At 47.4% G+C, this 20,612-nt stretch overlaps 1 protein-coding gene across 1 annotated transcript in view; it reads left to right on the top strand.

The window, feature by feature from the left end:
• The window catches only part of MCCC1 (methylcrotonyl-CoA carboxylase subunit 1), a 97,285-nt gene that overhangs the window by 11,322 nt on the left and 65,351 nt on the right, over nucleotides 1–20,612 (top strand). Inside the window, exons 2-3 of the mRNA XM_078667409.1 lie at nucleotides 9,187–9,233; nucleotides 9,444–9,583. Coding sequence (XP_078523535.1) covers nucleotides 9,187–9,233; nucleotides 9,444–9,583 — 187 coding nt within the window. The remainder of the gene's footprint in view (nucleotides 1–9,186; nucleotides 9,234–9,443; nucleotides 9,584–20,612) is intronic.

Below are 20,612 nucleotides of genomic sequence, written 5' to 3'. Positions count from 1 at the left end.
GGAACCCGAGGTTACCTCACCTTTCGGCCATGAGCCAGCACCTGTACAGCCCGGCCCCTCCTCTCTCTCATTCTGGCTCGTCTGACTTTCAGCCTCCGTACTTCCCGCCCCCCTACCAGCCCCTGTCGTATTCCCAGTCGGCAGACCCATACTCACACCTCGACCCCTTCTCCATCAACTCCCTCCACCAGTCTCACCAGCCCTCCCCCAGCCAGCAGCAGGGCTGGCCCAACAGGAACAACCCCTCACCCACCCTCAACCCCTCACCCTCAACCCCTCACCCTCAACCCCTCACCCACCCTCACTCACCCTCACCCTCAGCCTCACCCTCACTCACCCTCAACCCCTCACCCTCACCCTCACTCACCCTCACTCACCCTCAACCTCATGCTAAAGATTTACAAAAAAAACCATTAACAATTCTAAAAGCACTAACTCTAATGCTGCGAGACCTATTGCATTTCTAATGCTTGTTGTATATTTTTGTGCTTTTTGCCCCTCCCCATGGGGGAAATCGGGGCTATTGCACCCACCTACCCCCGGGGGGGGGGAGAAAGACTGATAATGGCAATAAAAATTTGGAGGGTGAAAAGGCCCTTGCCCAAGAGGCTGCTTGATCCTCCCTGGTGTCTAGTGGTGGTTGCCTGCTTGAGGATCTCCCTCCTGTGGCGATCTCTCCAAGCGGGGATCCACTAGGGAAGGGTACTATTGGAGAGGGGAGAGTCTCCCCTTTTACAATATACCTCTTGTGTGTGTTTCAGTGCTCGGGGGCTGAGATAGCTCTGCAAGTACCAAAGCAGTGAAAGTGAGATGAGCCGATTGGCTTTCTCAAGTTTCACTGTCAATATGATGTCAGCGCACCATGCGCGCACCCGTCATTACATTGAGGGAAAAAAAATGCCTCGGGCGGCTGGAAGCTCTTCCCCAGCTCCATAGGCTGAAGAAAAAAAAAGTAAACTTATCTACTGCAAATAGCAGAGAGATTTCCTAATTGTGTGCAGAGGGCTGAATTGTTCCGTCCTCAGCACACTACCACTGTGGCTGAGAACGGAAACGTTCGTGCTCAGAATGAAATGGGTTAATAGTCCCTACTTTTGGACTTTTGTAACCTCCCATGAGGACTGCCCCTGTTACATGTCCTCTTACTCTTTCTGTTATTTATACTCTGTGAGCACTCTTTTTATTGTTTGCCTGCCTCTGTAGTGAGCAGTGTTCGTATTTTGTTTACTTTGTGCGCTGGCTTGATAAAAGGTTTGTGGCCGCTTCATTTGCTTTGCTTGTTTATTTAGTGTCTCTAGTGGTGATGGCAGCTTTGATCTTCATTTCATTACCAAGAGATCAGAGGCGACCCTCCAGAGGACAGTTGAGCTCTAAGCCTGCCTGCAACGCTGTGTGACAGCAGCAGCCCGGGCGTTGTAAACTTGCTCAGATGCGTTTCCAAGAGATCAAAGGTAGCCCCCTGCTCCCCATCCTTGGCTTCCCGTACGCGTAAACTCACACAAGGACCTCTTCATTTCAATGGGCAGCTTTCCTGACAAGATACGCACAGCGAGCGCAAAGTCTGCCTGCAAAACTGTGTGGTAGCAGCAACCAGGCGCTCTAAAAATACCCAGATGCCTTTCAACCCCACGAAAAAAAGTTTATCGACCTCATCATATTGTCAGAGAATACAACTTCCCACCTTCCGGGTTCATGGGAGTTCGCAACCCAGGCAAAGAAATCGGAAGCTTCAGCAGCACCAGATGCAGGAAACAGTATGAAAAGAGGGAATACCAGGGCTTTAAGTGGGCCGGGTCTCACTGGGTCTGAGCACCGGCAGTTTTTTAAAGGGGGTTCGTAACTGGTCTCTATCGGGCTCTGTTTTGTGCCCTGGCACAGCCGGTCTGTTTTTTTCCAGACTGCAGTGACCGCAGGCACATGGGTGTGCGCTGCTCCCACTGCTCACTTCTCACTAGTGAAGAAGTTATGGCATGACGTCATGCCAGGGGAGCGTTGTAGGGGAAGGTGAATCCTTTAAAGAGAGCAATTTTCTCTCTGGATTTCCCTTCTCTTTTTGAAACTCGGGAGCAGCAACATTGTCGTGGTGTCACCAGGGCTTTAAGTGGAAGCTTTTTCAATATTATATACAAGCCACAGTTGCTGCATATTTATCTTATGCAACTAACAACTATTGACCAAGCCAATAGTCCTGACTTATTGTAGATATGATGTTACTTGTTGTAGCATATATCTGGATACAATGACAGAAACCGCAAAATACAAGTCTAGCAGCACACTATGCTAAGCACAGAGTTTTAGCTTACTATTTTTAAGCCACGCCCTTAATTTCATTGACCACGCCCCTTTTGAGAGCCCCTCCCCAGTTTTTTCATCCCATTTAAAGCTCTGGGGAAAACTCTGCAACTAGCTGCGAGTCTGAGCCACCATCAGGCAACTATGTACAGCAGTGTTTACACTACTGCGAGGGCACCCCTGTCCGACCACGTCCCTGCTGCTGACTGGTGGCATTCTGTGCTGGTAATTAAAACAAACCAAGCAGCCTTGATTGTTGGGCGTCTGCGGACAATCGTGCACAAAATCCGCATTTAATCACTGGGGCATGTCTTTGGTGAGCAACGCGAGGGGTGACAAAGGTTCAAGAGTGAATGTGTTCTTACCATATTCTCCCTGAAGCAAGAGCCCCTTCAATTGCCCTGTCTGTTTATTTATTTCTGTTATAATCCATAAGAATTTATTTACAGGTTACAGGTTGCTACATAAGTCATATTCACAATGTATTCAGATGCCTATTATAGTTTGCTTATTCATATTATTAAGATGGGGCTATTAGCTGGCTCTACACAGGTTAAGGTATTTAGTTTGTACCTGAAGGTTATATTGTACTTGGTATTTTCCTCCACCCCTCCCTTTCTTACTCCTTGGAACGTTCCTGACCCCTGGAGGCTACTGTAGAATGTTGACAGTGGGGAGACTGATCTTGAGGAGAGAATTAATTGAAGTGTCCTGTTATTCTGCTGGTGATGTGGAGACCGTGAATAAAGAAGAAGTTAAATCAGCCCTGGTCTGGTTCACATTATAACATTGGCGACGAGGATGGGATAGTGTTATAAAGTGAACCAGACCAGGGCTGATTTAACTTCTTCTTTATTCACTGCCAGCTAATAGCCCCATCTTAATAATAGGAATTAGCAAACTATAATAGGCATCTGAAAACATTATATGACTTATGTAGCAACCTGTAACCTGTAAATAAATTCTTATGGATTATAACAATTTTAAATAAAAAAATGCAGCCGCCACATTTTGAGTGTTAGCTTCAGTTGTCAGTAGCCTCTTCGCCTGTTGTTCAGACCGTTTCTTTCCTTATACGCTTATAACACACTATAAGTTTGTTAAAACTCCAAAGCTCTTGCAGTTTACAGCCCATTGGAAGTATTTTACAAGAACACGCAATCAAAAGACATGCATTCAACTCCTGCAAAATCCCATAATCCAGGGCAAGGAAAAATCTTCAAATCGCAACAAAAACAACTTCACAAATGCAGTGTGTCCAGGCACATGTTCATCATGTAACCTCTTTTAAATGCAAGATAGCATCAATTACTAGCCTTAATTGACATCACTGAGCTCCAGTCTTCCTGCCAGTATATTCAGAGGGTGATGTATTACGATATTTACAGTAAAGTAAAATTTGCATAGTTGCAATGAGATGGAAAATGTTCAGCTAATGGTCTTAGTCGAGCCTTCGTCAATTTTGCTGCCTGCCACAGATGTTTTCTGAGCTGCTTCATAAAAAACAGAATTAAACTTGTGATGAAGAAAGCCTTTATCTCCCCCCAAGAAAAGAGTACAAAGCCAAGCCTATACACAGCAGATGCAAACAAAAGTCCTTCAGCTATCCACTCTCAACGCCACATGGACTTTTAGGATTGGTACTGCAGGTAGCCGTGCAGTGTTTGTACAGACACCATCAGCATAAGATGGGAAATCCAAACTTCTACATGTCACAGTAAAGGCTACAACCAGAACTCCCCAAACTGACAGAGCAGAATTCAGCAAACTTAAGATTGTTTACTGGTTTTTTTCCACCAGGGTTTCAAGAAGTGTTTTGATGTACACCTACTTTTGGAAATGTGGGCTGAATAATGCAATATTTTGGCACACTTTTCCTATTTTTTTTAAAATACCTTAAATAAATATATTATGCAATATACGATTTGTATAGCCCTTCAATCCCTATTGGCACAGCACCCAGGATAATGTGCTGCATGGTTAAACACTTATAAGATCCCAAAGGCCAGACCTTTTGGCTATGCTAATGCTTGTTTAGTTTGTAGGATAAAGGCAAGAATAACTATCTGCAATCGAGACATTTCATGGACTTTTGTTTGGTTTTTTAAACAAATTATAAAATTATCAAGCATTGGCTATGCCAATAGAGCTCTGATTTAAAATCCAGAGCTATTGGCTTTGCCAATGCTTTTTGCAGAACTCCTGTAAACACATACATGACAACTCATGCATGCATGGCTGGCAATATCTTAATGTGTTTCCTAGAAAAATCTAATTCGGGGATGGTTGCAGTTCGTTGTGATGCATCTGTACACGTGAACATGTGCATGTGAATGCATCATGACCCATGGCGACAATTCTCAGTTTACTGTAAACAGTAATGTATAAAAAGTCAGTAGGAAGCGCAAAAAAAGAATGCAAGGGACTCCGCATCACATTGCATGCCTCACTCAGTTTGCTGCGCTCATATTTGAAAAGGCAACGGGGCAGGTATTTCAGTTTGTCCAGGAGACACAGTAAGCTTAATCAGCCACCCATGTGACTTTGGGGAAAGTCACTCTAATGTTCCTCAAAATGTAAATGTGTGATGTAAACATGTAAAAAAAAAAAAAGCCACTATGCTTTGTGCTTTTTCGGGCCTTCACCATGACATGTTTCCATCTCTCCTACCTGTTACGTCCTAGATTCTGTGGTGCTGTCACCCTCAGACCAAACACCATACAAATGATAGGAACGGGCCTTGGAAATGCTGATCAGATGACATTCTGTTCACTGCATCCAACTGTCTCTATTAAAAAACGTGGCTGGTCCTTATCTCTTAGTAATCCTAATAAAGTGTGCTTCCAATGCCCCATGCGAAACTGTTCTTAAATTAAAACCCACACTTACCTTTTGTGTGTCATCCTAAATAGCATTGAGCTAAGACCACTGATGTCCCTGAGAATATGCTGCTAGAGGCCACCAGTAGTACACATCTTGTTGAATGCTCACATAAACATACAACTGATTGTATTCTCGTTAACATTGGTTTGAGGTAGCAACAGCAAGGGGGTGCTTTTTAGGTCTCGCCTGCGTTGCAGCACATGCGCTGCTCGCCTTGGCGAGGTCTATAGTCGTTGGTATTTCTGTCTGTGTTCTTTGGAAGCGGGGTTTGTGTCCGCCCTGTCTCCTTTAGGCCCCGCCAACCCTGACTGGAGATTCTGCTTGCGCACGGCATCAGCGCAACACAGGACCTTCAGGCAGTCTCGTAACGCGGTCCACCCTCACGCCCGCAGCCTGCCCAGCTGCCGCACACTCACTGCTGGGTCCTGCGTGTGCGGCCAAGTCCTCTGGCAGTGCAGCAGGTCAGCTGCTGATGCCCTTGAGCCGCGCTTCCACCTAAACGTATTCCCATGTCACGGCCCACTAGGTGCGCACAGCTGTCCGAGGCCCTGCATTCACAGCCACATCAGTTTCGGGGCAATGTTCAATCACGGTCTCCTACTTTAGTCGGTGGGCACTTCTTTTGTTTCTTTATTCGCGCAATGGCAACAGCTTGTATTTATAAATTGTATGTTTTTTGATTACTTTAAGGAGCTCGGCGCCCGCTAGGGACAGCGCGCTCACTCTTTTAATATTTTACTTTCCGAGCCGCGACGCTTCATTTTGGGTTTGTGCCTTTTAGATCTTTAGAGCACTGTCGCTTTACCAACACCAGGCATTGTATCAGGTCAACTCATGCTACAGTTCTGCCTAGTGTTCTACTGTGTGTGGCTTCTTCCATTTTCATGGTGTTTATGGAGTTTTCTTTTTTCCACATCACGGGCACTAACTTTTTTTTTTTTTTTTTTTTGCAGCCTTTTAAATCTTCTTGCCGCTTTCACTTTCCCAAACCGCAGCGCTTCATTTTCATTCATTAAATATGTGTGGAGTTTATATAGTTTTCGTTACGCAGATTTTTAGGGTACTTGCGCGTGCCTTAAATTCACGCCGTTTTCCATATATTGATGATAACTCTCGCGCCTTCGAATGTTTGCAAAGGCAAGGCCAATCGTAGGAAATCAGTCAATAATCGATATGCCTTTGTGTTTCATTAAACGGGCTGCTGTCTGCCTATGAAAGGTGTGTGTGTGCGTGAGCATGCCCGTGTACCTGTGTTTGTGTGTGATCATGCCTGCGTACCCGTGTTTGATTATGATCATGCCTGCATATCCGCGCTTACTCGTGAGCATGCCTGTGACCATGTTTGTGCATGAGTATGCCAGTGAATCTGGGCATTTGTGGTCATGAGAGTATATCCGTGTTTGTGCGTGAGCTTTCCTGTGTATCGTGTTTGCTCGTGAGCATACCTGTGTATCCGTGTTTGCGCGTGAGCATGGCTCTGTATCCATGTTTGTGTGAGATCTTGACTGTGTACATGTGTTTGGGTGGACCAATATTTGTTTACCCCTTCATCACCATGTGTGCATGCGCCTACAGTTTGTGAGTTTAGCTGGCATGTATGTGCACAAGTGTTTGTGCCCTTTTTTCCGTTTGTACCTGTATACGGATGGTTTCATAATTGTGTGGGTTGCGTGCATTGCCATATGTGTGTTTGCATGTGTGGACGTTTATATGTATGTTTGTTCTTCGTTTCTTTTGTATGTCTTTGCTTTCTGATGGGGTTCGAGATTCTGCAATGTGTCCATTACTATGATGATATGCATGTATGGGGTAAGAGTGTTTATGTGAGTGCAATAGTGGTGTGTGTTCAAGTTCTGTGCCCCTTTGTGTGTTTGTGAGAGCAGCGTTCTGTGTCTATGTACTTTTGAGTGCACATTATCTATTACCGTGTGTGCGTCTGATTTTTGATGATTGTGAATTTTTGTGTGTGTTCCTGTCCCTTTATGCCCATGTGAACGCATTGCATTTGTCATATTGTGTATATGTGGCTGTGTGTGCCACTGCGGGCCCGTAGTATTTGTCATTATTGACTGCATGCGTGTTTCTGTTTGTGTGTACATCTATGATTATCGATGGCTATGCCTATGTGTCTGTGTTTGTGAGCGTGTAGCACCTGTCGTTATTGACTTCGTCTGTGTGTTCCCTTGTGGACACGCATTTTTTCTTTATTGACTTCATGTCTGTTCATGTGTTTCCTTGTGGACCCGCAGCATTTGTCATTATTGACGTCACATGTATTTCTGTGTGCGCCTGTGACTATCTGGAACTAAGTGGCCGTGTTTGTGTGTGCACTTGTGAGCACGTAGTATTTGTCGTTATTGACTTAGTTTGTGCGTGCCCGTGTGAGCGCGTAGTATTTGTCATTAATTACATCGCGTAGGTTTGTATTTGTGTATGCGTCTATGATTACCATTGCTATGTGGCTGTGTTTGTGTGTCCTTGTGGGTGCGTAGGATTTGTCATTAGTGAATTCATGTGTGTCTGTATTTCTGTGTGTCCTTGCAGGCACATAGAATTTGTCATTGTTGACTTCATGTGTGTTTCTGTGTCCCCTTGTGGGCATGTAGTATTTGTCATTATTGGCTTTGTGTGTTTGCGTTTGCTGGTCCTTGTGAGCGGGTAGTATTTGTTATTATTGACTTCATGTGTGTTTGTGTCAGTGACTATGGGTGACTATGACTGTGTTTGTTTGTGTCCTTGCCAGCGCTTAGTATTTGTCATTATTGACTTTGTGTGTGCGTCTATGATTATCATGGCTATGTGCCTGTGTTTGTGTGTCCTTGTGGAGCCGCAGTATTTGTCATTATTGACTTTCCTTGTATTTGTGTGTGTGTCTGTGACTATGACTGTGTTTGTGTGTGTCCTTGTCAGCGCTCAGTATTTGTTATTATTGACTAATTATTGATTAGTTATTGACTTCATGTGTGTTTGTGTGCGCGGCTGTGACTATCGATGGCTGTGACAGATTTTGTGCTCATCTGTGCCTGTGCCCTTCTGAGCATGTACTTGTCATTATTGCGTGCATGTGTCTTTCCATTTTGCAGTTTGTGTGTTCTGTGCGTCCTCCTGCGGTCCTATTTTGCTGTAGGTCTCGCATTTACGCAAGTTTAAGCTATTGGCATTGTAAATGACAATGCCTTTTATTTATGTTTTAAAATCCAAAAATAAATACAAGGCATTGTCATTTACAATGCCAATAGCGCAACTTGCGTAAATGCGAGACCTATTGCATTGCAAATGCTTGTTTCATAATAGACAATGCTGCCTTTCCTTGACAATGAATAGGCTTGTGTAATGATAATGTTGACCCCAGTTGCTTTCAGGCCCGGGTAGATAGGAGGAAAACGCAAGCTGTAGGTGTGGCATGAGAAACAACATGGAAAACAAAGACTATCTGGGGAGAGGTGTGGGGGGCAACACAGAGTGAGGGGGACAGGGCCAGAGTGAAGGGTTGAGCAGCACAGAGAGAGAGAGCGATCAAGAAATCACATTCACTCTCATGGAGCACCTAAAGGAAAATAAAAAAGTAGCTCCCTGAATGCGAACAATATCAGCAGAGGAAGGATACAAGATAACCAACTAGAACACTGTGAGACCTAAATGCTCCTATATGGGACAAGCGCAATAGGGTAGAAAGCCATCAAACCAGGAGGGGAAAAACTGAGATAGACAACAAAGCCATCCAGGCATGAGCAAAGGTAAGCAAAACGCCCTCATTTATGTATATTGGAAACAATAGGTCTGGTCAACACGCAGCTGAAACTTTTTATAGCGGAGACTTTAAATACGTTGAAACTTCATGAACGTACAAAAGGTTTAGTGGTAGAGTGATTTGCTTACCTTCTAGTTTTCCCCCCAATTAAAAGCGCAAATGCTAGTGCACTGCTTTGAATCCTGAATCTATGTGATGTGATTTTGGTTGCTGTTCATATTTCGAAGAAATATGTGATTTTTTTAAATTATCTATTTTAGGAAATGTATTTGGGGAAAGAAATCGGTCAGCTATGCATCGACCACAGGTACTGAGCACTTACTCGTGTATTTCATCTTGTGTTGGTCTCATGTTGATATAAATTGCATTGGTCAACCTTCCAGCCAAAGTATATGTTGTTAAAACTCTTTACATCTAAAGTTTAGAATATGTCAGTGAGGTATTGACCTTAAGCTGGAGTAATTTTAAAATTAAATTTTATTCAAACTGATGTTTTTATGACCTACTCCTAAAATAGGAAGAAGCAAAATCGAAAAGGTCCTCATCGCCAACAGAGGGGAAATTGCCTGCCGAGTGATGAGGACTGCCAAGAAGATGGGCGTGCAGTCGGTAGCGGTTTACAGTGATGCAGACAAACACTCCATGCACGCAGCAATGGTAGGTCATGTACTGTAAGTGAAGCGTAGTGAGCATGTTTGCTAGATCTCTCTTGCACCATTAGGAAGCTCTGTTGAGGGTACGCATGTCCTCCATCAGTAGGGCTCAGGATATAATTGTCAAAGATCTTTGTATGTGGAGCCGGGTGTAAAGTAGTTATCTTCACTGACTATGAAGAACTTCAAGTTCATGTATCGCATAGATGGACTATTTCTTGGTAATGTGTGGGATAAACACTTAAGAAAATGGGATTCCTGTCTCTTAAAGAAGTATGGGTGCTCAGCTTCCCATCTTTCTCTCCATTCAGGGAGTAAAGTGTTGTATCCTTCCTGGCTTGGTTAGACCCTACAGTGTATTTTTGTTTCAGGTGAACCATATGGCTTCTTTGCCAGTAGCAACAAAATTCAGAGAAATGCTGCACAAAACATCTTATTAATAGTTTTTACGCGTCAAAATGAATATACCCTTGGCTGTAAATGTTTGTATGTAGATATATCAACTGCAAGTGATTATCAAAGGCCCCCTGAGTTCTAAGTAGTTCAATTCCTAGGACAGGGAATGTACATATACGAAAAAAATCTCTCCTAGGCAATTATAAAAAATACAAGCAATACTTCGTGGAGGACTCAACAGAAACAGTAAACTATATGCATAGAAAAATAAATTTTTTTAATTAGTATTACAAATGCATGTGATTAAAAATTGAAATTGACAGGACAGCGCAACAATAAATCCTCTCAATCAATACATATCGAGTGTTCCATCTGACATAAACATTACATAAGAATCTCATTAAAATCCTACATAAAAATACAACACAGTATCTATCTAACTGCAGGCATAAAGCTAAATAATCACATGGAAAAAACATTTAGAATTAGTACTGTGTCCTTCTTAAACTCCCATATCTACCTTTGAGTGATGTAACTTAAGGTCAAGCAACCACTGCTCCTGGTGCCTGGATAATGTTTTTCAGCCACTACATGTGTCTACATGAATACCAAAACGTTCAGAAAAAATAAATTAATTTATTTTGAAAACCCATAATCAAACATCAATTAAAAATATTTTCTGTAAATTCCATTGCACATACAGTAGCAAAGGCAGATAGTCCATTTTACCAAAGCATGCAGGATAGTCAGTAAACCAGAACGCTATCGAAATAGAAAGCAGCATTCAGTTCGTGGAGCAATCATACAAAATAGAGTAAAAAAGACTCACTGTTTGCATGTTAAAAGAAAGTCACAAAGTTCCAAAGAATAGATGAACATCCATCTTTTCTGATATCATAGTTCCTGTATGTACATCTTTGGAGAGTAAAGCACAAAAAAATGTCCAGCTCTGCAGCACAGTTGGGCATGTGCCATTTCCTGATGGCTGTCAATTAATAAACATTTCTTTTGCTTTGTTTCAGTGTCACATTAGACCAAACATAGTTGTATTCCTTTTCTACGTCAAGGAACTCTGTTTCCAATATCAGTTGTCAAAACTATAGAGTGCTTAGAGCAAAGCATCTAGAGTCTGTTTGGTATTTAATGAAATTAACCAGGTCACTCTTTTAGTATTCTAAACACTGAATTTTTCTGTCAAATTTGGTGTAATTGCATTCAACAGTTTTTACGGTAGTACTGCCAAAAAAAAGTGTATGGAACATGCATGGGGATTTTGCATTTTGGCCCCGCCCCCTTTTTCTTGGTGTCCGCTTGACATATCTCTCCAAATTTTCCATGGACAAACGAGGCAAAAAAATTGAAATGTTTTGGAAGGTTTCATGAAGATTTGTTAAACGGCTTCACAAAACAAAAAAAGGCATTCCCTATTACAATGCTGACCTAACTATAACTACCCACTGGTGACCACGAGTAGGATGGATATATATTATGACCAAGACCACGGCTGTGGTCGAAACGCATTATTTTGTTGCCAACTGAATAAATACCTTCAATCTGCTTATCAGTGTGGCTTGTCAGTCTCTGGTGAGATTCCTCTTGGGAGATATATATAATCGTGGCAGACAAGCCTATCAGACCCTTCAAAGAGATTCTAGCAAGAAATATTACAGTGCAAATCTTGTATCCCCTAGTCTCAGAGGAGATAATCAACACCAAAATCTTTGCCTCCAAAGTAACAGTTGAGATTTCATATAACAAAATACATGTCTGCAGGTTTAAAAAGGCGCAGTAACAATCCACTCTTAAAGGTTCATTAGCTTTAACCCCTTCGCTGCGTGGTGTTTTTCCCCCCGCTGTGCGGGGGGTGAGGGTGGCCGCGCGCGGCATCGCTGTGCTTGTGACGAGGCACAGCGCAGCTGCACTCATGACAAGCGGAGCTCGTCACAACCACACCCGTTTTGGAACGTTCTGCACAGCGGGGAAATTATCCCCGCGTGTGAACGTTCCAACGGTCATGACGAGCTCAGCTCGTCATGAGTGCAGCTCAACCGTGCCACCTGACGAGCTCAGCTCGTCATGAGCATGGAAGAGGTTAACATATGTGTTCCATAACAAATAAATAAGGCCTCTTGCCCTCAGTATAACTTTTATAAAAACATCTTAGAACAATGGCATTTTTATACCTTTTCCCTTTGAACCAGCTATGGCTTTAGGCTTTTTCACTAGCTTGTTGTCATAACCAGCTCAGACCTACTGCACGGAGTATATTCTTTCCCACAATCAACTATCAGGTACACAGTTATAAAATTACAAATATGCGCAGCATTACAGATGTCAAAACCGTTTAAACTCCCTCTTTAGAGGGCCTAATAAGGATGATCACAATCCGTATCTATCCTCATGGTTTGTTTGAGTAAGGCACCAACACCAAAACCCTTTCTGTCTATGGTTATCTGGGAGATTCCATTTAACAAAATTCCTCCTACCGGCTTGGAGTACAATGCAATAAAAAAACAACTGTTAAAAGCGTATTTCTGGGGCGTGGCTTAGCGCGACAGCATGGCGGACGTGGCTTAGAACTGCTCCGTCCCGCCGATCTGAAATCCTGCATCAATCCTTCTTTCCCCCATCCCCAAAAGCCCCAACGACGAGCCTCCTACTTGGGGGATTAGAGCGGTGCTCCACGGCAATTTTGAGAGGCTGGCGAGAGCTGGGAGCGGTGATCCGGAGCTCCACGCGGCGCGGCCTACGTGATCCTTTGGAGCCAGGACCTCGATTTTGGCGGCCCCGGCTGACGTGAGGGCCCCGGCGGAGGCGCTGCCCCTGACTCGAGAGCGGTGAGACCAGCTGACTCAAGAGAGGCGGATCCGGTGTGTGGGAGCCCGGTGCTGCGTCGCGTGGCAGGCCAGCTGAAGGAGATGACCCCGAGTGGGGCGGGGGTGCTGGGCTCCGGGCAGTGAGGCCTGTACAACTGTAAGAGCCGGGACCTGGATTTTTGCGTCGCGGAGGCCAGTTGAGGCCTTGTGGGAGCGTCGGCCCCTGGCCGTGGCGAGCTGAAGGGACAATTGGCAGGCGGGCTCGGGCGGAGCCCCTAGCATCCGACGGAGCTACCGTGGAAGGCGGTCTTTTGGCGCCGCTCTTCCCCCCCCCCCCCCCCCCCCCCCCCCCCTCCTATCTGGCGGAATCAGGACGAGACACTGTGTCACTGGGGTGAGTGGGGAGCTGCTATCTGTCGGTGGTGGGGCATTTGGAGCCCACCGGACTGTGAACCACCTTGCCGTGCTCCGGGCTGCGGGACGTCTGTGGGCCCCTGACTGCGGTGCATTGAGTCCTCGGCGGGTCGTGCGAGGGCTGGAGGGGGTATCGCTTGGGTCGACGGCCGTGTCGGGCCGTGGTGGAGGATCAGGTGGCGGGGGGTCCTGAATGTTGACGGTCCCCCCCCTTCTATTCCTCCCCCCCCCGGCAGCCGAATCGGGCTGCGGAGGTGACGAGAAGCGCACAGGGGGGCCCTTTCCTGTGGGGCGGTCTGGTCCCAATTGAGACGGTGCAGAGAAGGCTGGCAACGAAGGAGCGGGGGCTGACTGTAGCTGCTGGGAAAGCCTCTCACTGCCCAGCGGTGGAGACTGGCGGTGCTGGCGCTAGACCGCTGGGATATCATGTACTGGAGTGAGGACGCCATTTTGTGACTGCAGCGGAGTGACCGCGTGGCATTGAAGGAGTGGCTGACTGGCATTGGCAAGGTACTGTGGAGGCGGTGAGCTTTGGGGGTAACTTGAACGTAGTGCTGTGGCTGCACTTGAAGCACTCGAACAACACGACGCTCCAGGGACGTGGCCCCCTTACGGCGACGCAGCGGAGGCCGAACGATACGCCTGGTGAGACAGAGACCGAGCATGACCAGAGGAGGTACTGGCGGTGGGACGTCAAAACAGGGGCCCATGGACAAATTTACAGGCCCGAGCGGGAGCCTCCGGGAGCCCCCCGCCATCGGGGCCAGATAATGCGGCCCTCATGGCGGCGATCACGCAGTCCAGAGACAAGCTGGACGCAAAGATTGGGGCGGTGGGGGCGGACGTTACCCTCCTGCGTCAGGATCTACGAAACGCAGTAATCCGCATTACTGAAGCAGAGTCCAGATTGTCAGAGGTAGAAGACGGCGTGCCGACCTTAAAGAAGAAAGTGGCCTCTATGGAGGGGATTCAAAAGGGCCTAGTGCTCCGAGCCGAGGATGCAGAAGGACGAGCTCGGCGCAACAACCTGCGATTTGTTGGTTTTCCGGAAGACTGCGAGAAGGACAACATGGTGTCCTTCCTGACCCAATGGCTGGAGGGATGGATGCCGGCGGACTCCCTCTCCCGCTGCTTCATAATCGAACGAGCACATGGAGCGCTCCTCAAGAAACCTCCGGTGGGCGCTCGCCCAAGACCTGTGATAGCTCGGCTACTCAACTACCACGACCGAGACGCTGTCCTGCGGCAGGCACGTGCAAAAGAGCCCTTCATGTTTGACAACCAGAAAATCCTCATATTTCCGGACTATACTAAACAAGTCCAACAACAGCGGCACTCCTTTACTGCGGCCAAGGCGCGTCTACGAGATCTGAAGATTCAATATGCCTTGCTCTTCCCGGCCCGCCTGCAGGTAGTGTACCGATCTCGTACCCTTTTCTTCAACATGCCAGAAGAGGTGTTCACCTGGACAGATGAAACTGTAAGGGTCCGAGCACACACACCACCAGGTCATGATTCAGATTCATCCTCAACGGCGACGTCGCGACGGTCTTCCCGGAGATCGCAGAGTGCGAGCAACTGGAGGTCCCGGCTCAAGAAAAGCCCTCCTCAAGAGAGGCGCGATGACCCTTAAAATAACGAGATGGAACTGTGGACACTATTCACAACAATTCGTATGTGGTGGGCGAGTGGCACTTCCTAGCCCCTACTGGTGATAGTGGAATATTGGGGAAATAGCCAAATCCGATGTTGCGCTGATTTAAATAGGCATAGAATGGGGTGGGGATGGGTATGGGGGGGGCAATGATCTGGCTGGCGGACACGCTCCTCGAGTTCAGAGACGTTAATTGCCCCTAAGGGGTTAGTTGGGGGTTGAGTGTGTAGTTCAGGGGGATCCATTGGAGTGGGTGGCTTTCGGTCTCCCGTTGGGGATCAGAGCGTTCCTACACCGCGACAGGTACTTCAACGTTGCTGAGGTATAGGGGTGGGGGGAGGCTGGCAGTTGGGGATTTGTTGGGTTGGGGATTGGTGGGGGGTGGGGGGGCGGGGAGACGCAAGAGTTTGGGGAGCGTCGGGGCAGCTCTTTACAGCACGATGGTTCACCAGGTTCTACTATGGATATCTATGCAGCTACAATTCCCAACATCCGGGCAATTAGAGTTTCTCCCGATAGATGGCGGCTAAAGGTCCCGAATCAGAGCTCCCCAGGGCAGCGCTACGAATAGTGAGCTGGAATGTACGGGGCATGCTGGATAAAATTAAGAGGGGCGCAGTGCTACGACAGGGGAAAAGAGAGAAGGCAGATGTCCTACTACTGTAAGAGACGCACCTCCTAGGTACCAAAACCCTTAGTTTGCAGCGCTATGGATATCAACAGGTGTTCCACGCCGGTTTTGTCAGGGGCTCCCGGGGAGTGGCGGTAATGATTCACCGCAGGGTGTCTTACGTCCACTCCACGCAGTGGGTGGATGCTCAGGGCAGATGCGTATTTGTCAAAGGAGTGATTGGAGGTGAACCAGTGGTTTTTGGAAGTGTGTATGCTCCTCCCCCGCTGCAATGGTCACTTGTTGAGAAACTGTTCACCATATGGGCCGAGATGCCAGACGTGATGGCTGTCATCGGGGGTGACTGGAACGATGTTATGAATGGTCGGATAGATCGCTGCAGACCCGGTGGAGGGCAGACGGTGAGTGCCCCTACTAGATTGAATGACATGGTGAAGGGCATGGGCTGGCTGGATGCATGGCGCTATCAACATACACATAGTCTGGAATACACGTATGTGTCTGCAGTGCATAACTCCTTCTCGAGATTGGATTATTTGTTTGTCCCCTGCACTAGGATTGGGAGGGTGGAATCGACGGATATACTGCCGCGCGGACTCTCTGACCACTCCCCTATAGTGATTAATATACTTCTAGATAAGAGGCGGCAGCCATTTCGATGGCGCCTCTCTACCTGGCACCTGCAACAAGACGATTATCAGTCTCACATGCGAGAGGCCATAGCTCACTACTGGAAGATCATGAGGGATCCGGGACGGATGATGTGACCCTCTGGGAGGCCCTGAAGCCCACGCTCCGGGGAGTGGATATAGCCTGGTGTGCAAAGGCCCGTAGGACGCACAGGGAGGGCCTGGAGAGAGCGGCGGACCGGGTCCGCGCCCTGGAGGGGCGGTGCACGGTGACAGGGGAAGATGGGGACGTGCGAAGGCTGCTACAGGCACAGCGGGATTCTGCATCCCTGCACCTTGAAGAGTCACGCCAGGTGTGGCTTGCTACACAGAGCAGAATCTACCAATGGGGGGATAAGTCCAGCACGATGTTGTACAGGCTCTGCCAGGGCACCTTTCAGGCACAGACACTGCCGGCTCTTCGAAACGAGGCGGGGGGATTCTTTGTCAGCCCCCGAGGAGATTGCAGCCAGCTTTGCACGCTATTATGCGGCGCAATATGCCCCTAGGGAATCCCTCCCAGCAGATGCTGTTGACAAATTTCTTGCAGATCTCCCACCACAGGTGATTTCCGAGGAGGAGCGCAATCGCCTAGAGCAGTGTTTCCCAAACTGTGGTCCGCAGACCCCCAGGGGTCCGTGACACATTTCCAGGGGGTCCGTGGGCAACAGTTTTAAAAGAACAGGAAAGTTTCTTGTGTAATTAGCAGCTTTCCAGCAACTATAAAAGTGTCAAGATATTGGCAGTGATTAATGTACCTGCTGGAGAGCGAGGCGAGTTTTGTTCAATGGCAGCTTTGGCTTAACTAATGTAGCACAGAGGGTTAATGTGCCTACTGCAAAGAACGTGTAACATGCATTTTAGAAAAGCAGTATTTTATGTGCATAGGTTCGTGGTTACTGCTTTTGTCACAGAGATTATTTTGTTACTGTGCACTTCATAAGTGGCAATCGAAATCTAGCAGAGGGAACTAGAAACTGTCATCAAAGAGCTGCTTGCAAACTGCATGGTACCAGTAAGTAACTTATTTTTTTTCCCAGTTATTCATTATCCTGATGCTGCTAAAAAGATTTATTTGGGCGGAAATACATTTTTAATGTTACTAGCCACTGTGTTATGTTCTGAATCCTGAGTTAGTGCTTTTCCAGACCAAGCACTCTTTAAAAATGCCTACCAGTATGAATGACATGTGAACCTTGTAGTCCCCTTTACCTTATGTAACATTTTATACACACACTGATTTACATGTATGATTCAATGTCTCTATATGTGTGTGATGTAAAGTGCTCTGACATCCTACAATGGTATGAGAGATGCTATAAAACAAATGACATACGATGTTCCTTCAATATAAAATACTAAGGCCCAGATGTACGATCCGTTTTTTTATATGCGCGAATGGGTTCGCGAGTCGCAATTTGTTTGCGACTCGCTAAATAGGTTTTGCAACTTGCTATTTGGAAGGGGCATTTCCTTCCAAATAGCGAGTCTCAAAACCATGTACAAATGTTTTTCGGTCGCAAAACACTTGCAATTACCACCTACTTCAAGTAGATGGTAATGCATTCGCAAATGGGAAGGGGTCGCCAGGGAACCCCTTCCGCTTTGCAAATGCATGCAAAATTATTTTTTAAGGGCAGGCAGAGGTCCCAGGGACCTCTGCCTGCCCTTATAAAATAAAACTAAAACGTTTATTTATTATTTTTTTTTTTTTTTAAATGCATGGTAAACGGGCTGCATTTTTAAAAAAACTGCTTTATTTAAAAGCAGGCCACCATCCCTGGGAGGGCGGGCAATTCCAAGGGGCTCGCAAATTGCGAGAGGCTCATTAATATTAATGAGCCCCGCAATTTGCGACCCCATGTACATTTCATTTAGCGACTCACAATTTGCCACTTGCATTGTGTCGCCAATTGCGAGGCGCTAAATGAAATGATCGTACATCTGGCCCCAAAATCCTTAGTACTTTGAGTATTTGTTTTGTGTGAACTCGTGTGTTTTTTTTTATTACTGTTTTAATATTTGAAATTTAACTCATACAAATTGCTTGGGGGTCCCCGGCTTCCAGTGGTGACTCAATGGGGGTCCTCAGGAGTCAAGTTTGGGAACCACTGGCCTAGAGCTTCTGCTGTCCGCAGAAGAATTGGGGAAGGCCCTCGGAGAATTGAACGCAGGGAAAGCCCCAGGACCCAACGGGTTCCCGTGTGAGTTCTTTCGGAAATACCACCTCCAGTTAGGGGCGCACTATAAGAAAGCATTAGATGCAGCTAGGGAGTCAGGCCGCCTACCGGCGGATTGGAGGCATGCCGAAATAGTGGTCTTTTGCAAGCCAGGGAGACCCCCTGAACGTCATGAATCATATAAACCTATATCGCTTCTGAATGTTTAGGCGAAGATACTGGCCAAAGCCCTAGCCAATCGCCTTCTTCCGTTAATTGCTACCTTGGTCCACCCGGACCAGGCGGGCTTATGCCACATAGAGCAACAAGACACAACATTCGGCGGGCTCAGGTGGCTTTGGAGATGATGCGAGCCACGGGAACCCAGGCGGCGCTACTGCTGGCTGATATAGATAGAGCATTTGACTCATTGAGCTGGGTTTACACGCACTCCTGCCTCGCCTGAATCTCGGACACCAGTTTCTATCGTACATACGGCTGCTGTATACAGATTTGACGACGTCTGTGAGAGTGGCCGGGGCTGTCTTGGGCACCTTTCCTATCGGACGGGGCACCCGACAGGGGTGCCCCCTCTCACCGTACCTGTTCACCCTCGCCATGGAGCCTTTGGCGGCGTGGGTGCGCGTGGACGCGCAGATGAGGGGCTTCGAATGGGAGGCTGGGCCATCTGACAGGATCGCGCTCTATTCCTCACAGACCTCAATAGGTCAGGACCGAGGGTCCTTGAAATTATGCAGGTGTTTGGGGAAGTGTCGGGACTCCATCTCAATGCGCGGAAATCCACACTGTGTACTCTGGGGGACGGTACGGAACTGGGCACCTGGGCGTCGGCCCTGCAGGGAGCGACCGGGGGTATTAAGTACCATGGGGTGTTCCTAACGGACATTCCTGGAGTCTCGTGGGAGCGCAATGTTATCCCAGTCTGGGACCGAGTCCGGTCGGACATGAAAACATGGTCTCGTATGCCCTTGAATCTTTATGGACGCTCGGTAATTTTTAAGATGGTGGCCCTCCCTCGTCTGCTCTATCAGCTGCAGAACCACCCCTATCCTATATCGCCGCAGTGGTTTCGCCAGGTCAATTCGGCACTGGGCCAGTTCCTCTGGGCCGGGGGCGCAGTGAGAGTGGCGCTCCGCACCTGCTTCCTCTCCACATTTTGCGGCAGCTTGGCATCGTCGGATGTCCTGTCATATTATCAGGCATCTCACTTGTTAGTATTGAATGAGTGGTGGTATGGAGATCGGGGTGATCCGGCCTACGCCCTGGAGAGGTATTTGATGGAGCCAGACACCCTACATGCGCTATTGTACTCAGCAGGGAAGAGGAAGAGGCTCCCAGTAGTCACACAGGTGGTCTTTCAGGTCTGGCGACGGGCGCTCTGTCGCATGAGACGGTGGAACAGATTGACTGTGGAGACCCCGTTGTAGCAGAATGGTCGCTTACCGGCCTTGGTGGCCTTGCAGGGTTTCCGTGGCTGGGACGCAATAGGGATCTCGACGCTGGGCCATGTAGTGAAAGGCACGATCCTTAAATCATTCCAGGAACGGAGGGACGAATATGACATGCCCCAAACCCAGTTCTTCAAATATTTGCAGTTCCGGCATGCCATCTCCCCTGCCCTGGAGGGTCTAGACTCCTTACCTGAATTCAGCCCTTTGGAAGCTAAGTTATTTATGGGAGAATTAGAGGACAAGAAAATATACCGCATCTACAAATCGTTGGTTATCCATTGCTCCTCCTCTCTAGATAAACTGCGGACTACATGGGAGGGAGATGTGGGAGTGCTGGAAGAAGAAGATTGGAGGGAGGCTATTGCTGCTCCTAGGGAGGCGGCCGTTGCCGTGCGATTGCGCTTCATCCAATTTAAATATCTACATAGAGCTTACTACACTAGAGAGAGACTGTGGCTCGCCGGTTTGATTGCATCCCCGACTGTCTGAGATGTGGCCGGGAGGTGGGCATATTCCTACATACGGTATGGTCTTGTGGGGCACTGGAGAGATTCTGGACGAGTGTGTGGGACTGCTTAGATGAGGTATTGGGCTGGAGGCTCCCCCGTACATCGCAGCTGGGCCTTCTCCATGTAATGGAACAAGTGGGTGGCAACATCTACAAACGACACTTACTGCTCCTTGGCCTTACTGTGGCCAAAGGGGATGTGGCCCGCGCCTGGAAGGACCCTAGGGTCCCTAAAGTAGGAGTGTGGAAACAGGGATTAGATTACTGTATGGGACTAGAGCGTCCAGTGTTTGAGGCCCGAGGTTGCCCCAGGAA

The sequence above is a fragment of the Lissotriton helveticus genome, chromosome 11 (assembly GCF_964261635.1).
Source record: "Lissotriton helveticus chromosome 11, aLisHel1.1, whole genome shotgun sequence".
NCBI classification, from domain to species: domain Eukaryota; kingdom Metazoa; phylum Chordata; class Amphibia; order Caudata; family Salamandridae; genus Lissotriton; species Lissotriton helveticus.
This window is presented reverse-complemented; position numbering and strand designations above follow the sequence as displayed.